Source organism: Daphnia pulex, chromosome 1 (assembly GCF_021134715.1).
Source record: "Daphnia pulex isolate KAP4 chromosome 1, ASM2113471v1".
In the NCBI taxonomy this organism is placed as follows: Eukaryota; Metazoa; Arthropoda; class Branchiopoda; order Diplostraca; family Daphniidae; genus Daphnia; species Daphnia pulex.
The window spans coordinates 3,223,650-3,232,667 of record NC_060017.1 but is presented as its reverse complement, the minus strand read 5'-3'; the positions used below and the strand labels follow the sequence as shown (position 1 = coordinate 3,232,667).

The following is a 9,018-nucleotide window of genomic DNA, read 5'->3' as shown; positions in this document are numbered from 1 at the left end:
TTTAAAAATTTATTTGTATGCGACAGTAGAACTCCAAAGACCAAAGACACAAGAACTCCTCTTTAAAATATTATTTAAAATATCCGACAGTAGAACTCCATTGCCCGACAGTAGAACCCCACTACCCGACAATAGAACTTCAATAATTTTTTTAATTGTTTTCATGTCCGACAATAGAACTCCAACGATTTTAATATTATTTTGAGGTCCGACAATAGAACTCCATTGAATTTTAAATATTTTAAAATTTCCGACAATAGAACTCCAACGAGTTTGAAAAAAGAACATAAAGAGTTTCTGACGTATAAAAAAAAATTAACATGAGTAAGCATTGGAAATGTATGGAAAATGTCGAATTATAAAATAGTCAATTATAGAATCGCTGTCTCTTCTCCTCAGGCTCATCACAGGCCACGTTCCACACCACCCAGACTAGTTTGATCACACATGTTAACACATCTGCCAACAAAAGCGTAGTACCATATGTAGTTTGGTTAAACTGTTGTATTTACAAATCTGGTGGCCAGGACTGAACAACGGCAACTGCTATATGGCGGAAAGGGGAAAATTATGCTCAGAGAAGTAACAACTGAAAGAGTCACATTCTATCTTTAAGAATTTGTATGGTTAAATGTTTTCTGAAGAAACCTTGGAATTTTGGATCGAAACATTTTTCATTTTAAATATAGTGACAAAACAAAGAGCGAAGACCAAGAGAATTAATCGTGCAAGAGAAAAGAGAAAGGCCACCAACCAAAAACCACCACACCTCTTTTTTGTAAAGTCACAGTTTTATAACTCGTCTTTATCTAGAAGCGTGTAACGGTTCTTAGATGGAGCGAGTTTCTTGAATGTTGATTCAGGTGGCTGAGTTGGCTTTTTGCTTGGATCTTTGCTGTTTTCATTGCCTGCGTGATGTTCAAGTTGCAGAGGAGGATCGGTAGCTGGGTCAGGACCATAGTGGAATTCTCTGTGCAGTTTGCCGGAATGTAGATCGGCGAGGAACTGCTTTAACTTACCAGGAATGTTTATATCCTTAAAAAAGTAAAATGAATATGAATATTATTTTATATTAAATCTCTTATCATTTAGTGCTCGTACTTCAAACTTAGGGAAGAGATACATGTGCCTAAAGCTATCGATAGCGATGAGTGGAAGATCTTTTTTACTCTTCCCCAAATGCTGAAGAGGATGGGCAAATGTCACTCCGTCGGCTGTCAAGAAGTTGATGTTTTCTAACAATACAGGAAAAAAAAATTAAAACACTGAATTTTCTATTAAATATTACAAGTAGTTTTACGTTTTTCGTCCAACAGTTCGCGATTGATAATCTCGTTGTACTTTTTAATGCTATTGTTGTCATCTGGGTTGTAGAAGAGGATAAGGAAGGGCAGACCTTCTTCAGTTAGTTCCTCAGCATTTTCAAAAGTAATTTCTCGCACCAACGGCACACACTTGTCTGTTGTCCAAATACTGAACTCATCGTAACTCTTCAGATCCCCAGTGAAAGATTCGTCCATATCATTTGAACGTGCTTTCGCTGGCCTGAATGCCACAATTGGTTGGCCAGGAGGATGCATAGCTCTGGTTACTTCGCCAAACCCGACATGGAAATTGCAGTCATCCTTCAAAACAGCAGCCAATTTAGCAAAATTGGCGTACTCAGGTGAATCTCGCGTCTCGAAATAACCAATGACGTGCCGTTTCTTGTCATCCATTTGATTATGCTGTACTTCCGAGAGCTGAGTAAACTCTTTCATCGGATCGACCAATTGCTCCCGCACAAAATTAGCGAAGGCCTCAGCAGATCTCTGTCCACGGTATTCTTTCTTAAACAACTGGCCATTTCTCACTGCCTTTAGTGTGGGATATTTGGAAATATGGAATCTTGTGCCAATAGAAGCTGTAAGAGTGATATACAATAAGAAACATTATCATTACACAGTTAAAAACATTTAGAAAGTAGTTATCTTCATACTTTCTTTGTCACAATCAACTTTTCCTAGAACCACCCGTGAGCTAGGGAACTCAGAAGTTACTTTGTCAGCAGCCTCATCAAAAATTGGGGCTAACATGTTGCTGAATCGACACCAGTCCGCATAAAAGTTGATTAGCACCAATTCTGTGTTTGCTGTATGACAACAAAAAAAGAAGAGTAAGTGAAATGATTGAAAAGCCAATAGTTCAAGTAATGTATACCAATAATTGTATCAAAATTGTCAGCTGTGAGCTGTACTGCACCACACTCTCCATGGCTGAATAACCTGAAGAGTACCTGTCACAATAAAGTAAACATATGTTAATCTACCAACATTTTTGCTCCTATCATATTCTTGTTTTTACCAGAAATTGTACTACGAAGTTAAGAGGAGTGACGTGGCGAAATATCCTCATGTTGCAAATTGCTAGAAAAAATGTCGATAGTGTTTGTAGTCTGATGATGAGTGCAGAAATATTTTTAAAACTACTGTGATGTTAGTTTCCCTTCGTATGGCCACCCATACCTACAGAAAGATAGCGGCGAACACAACGTACTGAACCTTAAAAAGAAGGAAATAGCTATGTCGCAGTCCGTAAAAGTCACTTACGCTGTTACGCAAAGACAGTAGACAGACGACTCACAGAATGCCACGCAAACGGCAAACCATGCGTATTGGTTAATCGATTAACGGCGAATTTAACCTGTTAAATTTTAAATTAAAAAGGGAAGTAAGTTAGGTGAACAAATATTTTATTCTATTGCAATATTTAAAAAAATAGTTGTGTTCAATATACCAGGAAAGTCTTATTTTTGTATAGTCTGTATGCGTTTTTGTTTAATATTCGGCAGTTAACTAACAACTCTAAATATAGACCAATGCCGGGATGCTGAGTTGCAAGACTTGAAAATTCTGCCTTGAAAAACGGTGGGAAATTTAACATGGCTCTATTCTGTGCTGATGACTTTGATGAGGCGGTTTAAAAAAAAGAAACCTGACGAAACAAGTAATAGAAAGTGGAAAATAATATTTTCCTTTACTGCTGTTTGATTTCTGGTTTTCTCATGAATGAAAAACCTCCTTTTAGTACTAAACAGGACTGTTTGTAGTTTGTGTATAATTAGCACAGCAGTGGCTTGTTCATGATACGGCGATACGGCAATGACAAACACCAAACAGATAGAGCTCTGCTAGTTTCATTCTTGCGAATAAGAGTAGGGATGTATCAGAATTATATTTGTTTAATAGGCAGCGTAAATCACTTCGTCGCTTGCCATAAAATTAAAAAAACCGGATTCTTCATCTTCTGCCGAAATTTAGATTTATGAGGAGTTTACCGAAGTGTAATTTAAAAAATAAATGCGGACGTGTATTTTTAAGAAAATAATATGTTGTTAAAAACCTTTGCAGTTATGCACCATTTCACATAAGCGTCGTGTCAACGTAAACAACGAATAACGAATCTTATCCCGACGTACGCTAAAACTGCAGTGGCCACGGTAACTAAAGCTCCACTAGCAAAAGCATTGACAACAGCAACTCCTCCGGCGACAACAGCAAAGCCAACACCAATTCCTGTAACGAAAATATGATTTGAGGGGTTATTTAAAATGATCAAATTGAAAAAAATGTCAACAATATTCATATTAGAAGAATTTAACAGCAATAGCTTATATAGCCAGTGAAATACCTGACATAACAGATCCAAGTATAGAAAATACTGCTGCACCGACAACTTTAGCACCGCAACATGCTAAACCTATTTTATTTAAAAACATATATTTGTTACTGCAGTTATGTAACACAAGTTTCTTTTTATACTCACTCAAAATGCTACAGAGACAGCCCATTGCAAACTCGAAAGATGTTGTAAACAAATAAAATTTACTTCACTTGTAAATAGACTTTTTTTTTAACAAAAAAAAAATTATTCGAAATTACTTTACAGCCCTAATTTAGATAGAAATGGATATTTGCACTATGGTTGAGATGGGTTGTTAACCGTGACTGTGTTGAACTAGAAATTTCACATCGAACTCCTAAGAGGTTTCCTTAAAACACAGCTGGTGGTGTTGACTGCCAGCATACCATTCGTCCCCTACAACCCTCCCCCCCCCCACAGCGCACACTGCGTAATATATATAAATACTCTTTCTTTTAAATATATACTAATAACCTACCCTTTGACCGATGAACTTGATAATTTATGCTGTTACATTTATTTTGGGCAAATCAGAGGATTTCTTCCATCACTGAAATGTAATTAAAAGATCGTCGCCAATGAGTGTATAAACACTGCATTTTATTTGTATGCTGTACCATATAGATAGGAAAGGAGAAATGTACCAACACCAGAAAGTAAAAAAAAAAAAACTGTCAATTGGCATGACAAATCATGGCTTCATTTATAGTGACCAAACGCGAATGTAATCGACCAACATGTGACTGTCTTCAGGATTGCGAGTCCAAGTTGGGTACCACTGATTTTTCGCAGCCCAAAATGGTTTCATTTGCACGGTGGCATTGGTACTCCACGGCTTTGGAACTAACGCTTCTGTGTCGTTATAATTGAAACAACGGTCGGGAAAATAATCGCCACCAGCCGCTACTTTCAAAATGAAGTGGAACTATACTCCGAAAAAAATTAGTGTGTCATCTCTGTCATATCCATAATCATTGTTTTTATAATGTCTATAGCCTACGTAAGTTAGATTGAATAAATACGTACTCGTTTGTCAAAAGGAGCCATGATGGTACCATTGGCCCAAATATTGGTACCGCTTGAACCTCCCAGTTTCCAGAATCCACCGGCAGTCGGGGTAATGTTCCCAATTACCTGGCCGTTAATAAGAAAGGATATTCCGGTCGGTAGCCAGCTTAAACCGTAGGTGTGAAATTCAGTAGCAAATGAGCCATTCGACAGCAATCTAAAAGGAAATAACGTTTTTTTCTTATTTGCAACACAATATTAATGAGAAAAAAAATGCAGCAATTTAAGCACATCACGGGATTCCTTTTGCAACTTACTTGGACCATCTAGTTTTGGCGTACTTATCTTGCGTAACGCTCGCGCCCCAATGCAATGTAGAATTAGCCCGTTTATTACCACTTTGCATTCCATCGCAAACGTATTTCTCGTTGCCACGTATTTCAACCATATCGATTTCTCCCGATTGGGGCCATTCTCCGTAGACATTATCGGTCGGCAAAAGCCACAATGCTAAACAAAAAATCAAAATCAATTTATTTAAAAAAATTGCAATCGTATTGAATTTGTTTAGCTTCAAAATTACATGGCCACAGCCAATCTCCGCGCGACAATTTTGCCCTAATTTCGACGGTCCCGTAAGTGAAACTGAAGGAATTAATGGTCCTCATTCTCGCTGATTGGATTGGATTAATGATGTCACCGTTGAGTCCTCCTTTCCTGATTTTAGATCACACAAAAAAAAAAGCTAATTGGAATGTATTTTTAAAAAATTAAATCAAACCTGACACAGCTGCTGGAAAGGTTTTCCGGACCAATAAAATTACATCCTTCGGCGGTCAAATTGAGTGTACCGTTGTACAAGAAAGACTCTCCAAAACGGGTGGACGTGAAAGTAGGGACAATATGTAATATTCCATTTTTAACATAACTTCAGAAAGTAGTTGTTTAAAAAAATTTTCCCCCTTAAGTAAGCTACATAGAACTATTATAACATACCTGTTTTCCGTGCGGTTAGTGTAGTATTGGAATTGACTCTGGCCACCGCGCCATGAAGTTATTAGATGTTGCCAGGTGGACCTGTTCAGTGTGTCAAAATTATCTTCGAAAATTAGTTTGGGTACAGCGATTACATTTGGAATTAGCATTGAAATAATGAAAACAATTGAAGTCTTTATTAGGACATGTTCAGAAGAAGTTGGTGCCGACAAGAAGCGCTGAGAACTTGCCATTCTAGTGACTATTACACAGAATGTGTACAGGGCAACAGATAATTTTCAACTAACTTTTATACACAAACAAGGAGCCTTGTTAGATGTAGCTGGAAACCGTTTAGCCAGCACGTCATATATAATACGAAACACGTCATACTATGTACACTATAAACGTTTACAGCAAATTGCCAGATTTATTATGCGTACTGTCGTGCTCCCAGCAACTGCGTACCATATGTGCATAATATTCACATGTTTTAATAGTTGCAACCAGGTTGGCTATAATAGAATAGTAAACTTATTAGACCGATGCGCGTGGATGTGGATAATGTCCATGTCTGTTTAATAGCCAACCATGCAAATGGTTAGTAATAATTTATATAGATACGTAGTATTTCTATTCCCTCGTTTCTCGCAACTGCTTGTAACCCTTTATGTGTCGTACTCGCGGATCCCGTTCGGTTGTTTGCCAACGACAAATTATAGCTTGAACATATATAAACGAGAGAGAACCGCCCAACATCTGGATTAGAAAATTAACACCTGTCCAGTAAATGACTTCATGTATATAAGTTACACGGGAAAATAACGGTGTATGAAGCATTGGAACCGTAGGGAAATGCAATAAAACGCGAACTTGTTATATGAGCATACGACGCGCTACCATACAGCATTACACGCGCATCGCTTACATCCAGTCTTGCACTTCGTTGTCTATATGGTTCTGGAAATGCGAGCCGTGATTTATTTCGCCCAATAGAGATGGTGGATCGCATGTTCAAGGTCATTCAAATGCTTACGACAGGCTAATATACTATTTATATTTATTGTTGAGAATACAATTAATCTCATTGAAAGGGAAAAAATGGCAATGTCTGTTACTTGACGTCGGAAGTTTGGATGATCCTCCTATAGTCCTGTCAAATTAACCGCTTACTACGCTCGTTCAAACCATAAGGTATAGATGGCGTTTGAATGTTAAATGTATTCTCGTCGTCGGCGTATTTATTCTACATGCTAATTAATGACGTGCCTAGAAGAAATACGGCTAATTTTAGTTTCCTTCCATACAATAATGGTCTAGAAGCTAGGTAAAGTTGGTAGTTGCGAGATAGTTGTTTCCAAGTCACGATAACGGGAATTCTTTTTATACGGAGCAGAGGTATAGACGTATCGTGATTGTCTATACAGTTAAGCGGTTTTCCTCCCATAGCAATTTGTAATGGTTTCTTTTACTTTTACAATGGGCTCGATTGTTGAGTTAGAAACGATGACAGATTAAAAAGTGTTTTGCACGAGTGTGCCTACTTGCTCTATCTTCCCTATTTTTTGTATTTTTTTTTCTTCAAATATCATTGAATAGGGTACGATAGAGTGAAAATTACCGCCATATTCCCTAACAATTTAATTACTTTAAGCGTTATTGCCTCCACCTTATTATTCATTTTAGTTTCTATGTATACATTTTAAGATTTTATTCAATGAGATGATATCTCGGCCGTCCTTGGCTATAGGTACTGCTGGCTCTCGCTTTTATGATCGATGCAATTGATTTAAAAAATTATTCTACCCTCCAAGAATCCCATCATATAAAGCGGAAGGGTCGAAGGGAGCAAATCATTGAAATACGAAGGGTTCCGTTACTTACTAAATTCGATCGTGATGGGAACCCACGTAAAATGAATGTAAATATTTAAAAAAATATACACGCACATTAGATATTTAAAATTTCACTCCTCCCAAGAAAAGGGTGAAGTTGAATATGAAACGCCTTCAGCCATAGTTTGCATCAAATGCAGAAAAGCGCATTATAGAAGAAAAAAAATCTAGAGCATTGATGTGGTTTTGAGAGACGGATTGAAGAAATGAGTACAAAAAAATATGTATACTGTATATTGCCCTTTGATAGTGAAACGTCGGTTGAACAAAAGTCTCAAGATTTAGAGAGAGAAAACTGCGCTCTTGACAGAGAAAAGATTCGAATTAATTGGTGCCGCTTCGGACATGACCGACTGAATCCGACGGCGAATCGACAGGCCATCACCGCGAGACCAGCTATATAGTAGATAGTAATTCTCTTTCTTTCTTGGTAGAATAATTGTATTCTTTTCTTCTTAGTCGAATACAAAAAAGTGTTTGTGAATTCAGTTTTTTGAATGCCAAAACAGAGCACCGCTGACGATGCTTGGTTGCCTCGAAAGTGAAAGTAGGGCGCTTTTTGTTTCGTGTTGTTTTTTTCTTCTTCTGCGCGTTCGTTCATTTCCTCGTCAAGATTACCCGAACGCGCCTTCGTGAAACGAATCAAACCGGTTAATTGAAAGAAAAATCCAGATAAGAAAAGAGGGGAGCCTATACTATGCACTAGCCACTATCTTTTTATAGGTCGCAAAAAATCTCATTCTTTTTATGATTTCTTTTTGGATGGCATGACAACTAATATTCCTGACTTTTTCGGCCGCAGCTTATAACAGCGATTCTTTCTAAAAGTCAAAATAAAATAATAAAAAAAAAATCTATATACTCTAATTTTGTTTTCGTGCAATCACGACGCCGACCGCTTGTCCCACAAATGTGCTTGATAGTTGATACCGTTTTTTTCTTCTTCCTTATCTTCTGTATATCGCTATACGCTTCTCGCTCTAGACTTCTTCGCCACTCACGAAGAAGACGAATAAGGTAAACATCAATGCGAACCACCCGCTACGATGGGTCCGCAGCTGCTCTTTATTATTTTACGATCATTTCGCGCCGACAGAAACGAAAACACAATGGCGTCTTTATTTACGAAAGAACATGAAAACAACAACAACAACAGTTGATAGTTTGGATGCTATAGAGAGATAGTGTCGTGCTTCATGATGACAGTAAGTATATACTGGCTCGGTCGCTTCAAAAACCTCAATTCGTCTAACCAATTTGGAAATTTGAAAGCGCGTTATTTTCTTTCTGGTTTTCATCGTCGTTTTATTCTCTCTTATTTGTCTCCTTTATACTATATATTTCTGGCGTCTCAACTGCGCCTGTTTCCGTGTCTATTTCTAAGGTATAACACGTTCTATGGATATACATTTTACAGGCATCAGCTTTACAGAAAAAAGAAGGTGAAACTGTTTTACCT

At 37.5% G+C, this 9,018-nt stretch overlaps 2 protein-coding genes across 3 annotated transcripts; both read right to left on the bottom strand.

Moving 5' to 3' along the window:
• Positions 1–489: 489 nt before the first annotated feature.
• LOC124202197 (endoplasmic reticulum resident protein 44-like) lies at positions 490–2,648 on the bottom strand. Of its 2 annotated transcripts, XM_046598597.1 has the most exons (7): positions 2,505–2,641; positions 2,344–2,405; positions 2,200–2,275; positions 1,979–2,131; positions 1,301–1,903; positions 1,102–1,235; positions 490–1,035 (listed from the first exon to the last, which is right to left on the bottom strand). In XM_046598597.1, the coding sequence occupies exons 2-7, from the start codon at positions 2,392–2,394 to the stop codon at positions 793–795; spliced, it is 1,260 nt and encodes a 419-aa protein (XP_046454553.1). In that variant the 5' UTR covers positions 2,395–2,405; positions 2,505–2,641; the 3' UTR covers positions 490–792. The 2 variants fall into 2 exon arrangements, with proteins under 2 accessions (XP_046454553.1, XP_046454480.1); XM_046598524.1 differs by having other exon boundaries at positions 2,344–2,648.
• Positions 2,649–4,260: 1,612 nt separating this feature from the next.
• LOC124208677 (beta-1,3-glucan-binding protein-like) lies at positions 4,261–6,000 on the bottom strand. Its single transcript, XM_046606569.1, has 6 exons — positions 5,686–6,000; positions 5,471–5,617; positions 5,273–5,406; positions 5,007–5,199; positions 4,708–4,906; positions 4,261–4,606 (listed from the first exon to the last, which is right to left on the bottom strand). Exons 1-6 carry the CDS (start codon positions 5,916–5,918, stop codon positions 4,385–4,387), a joined length of 1,128 nt encoding a protein of 375 aa, XP_046462525.1. The 5' UTR covers positions 5,919–6,000; the 3' UTR covers positions 4,261–4,384.
• Between the last annotated feature and the right edge of the window lie 3,018 nt (positions 6,001–9,018).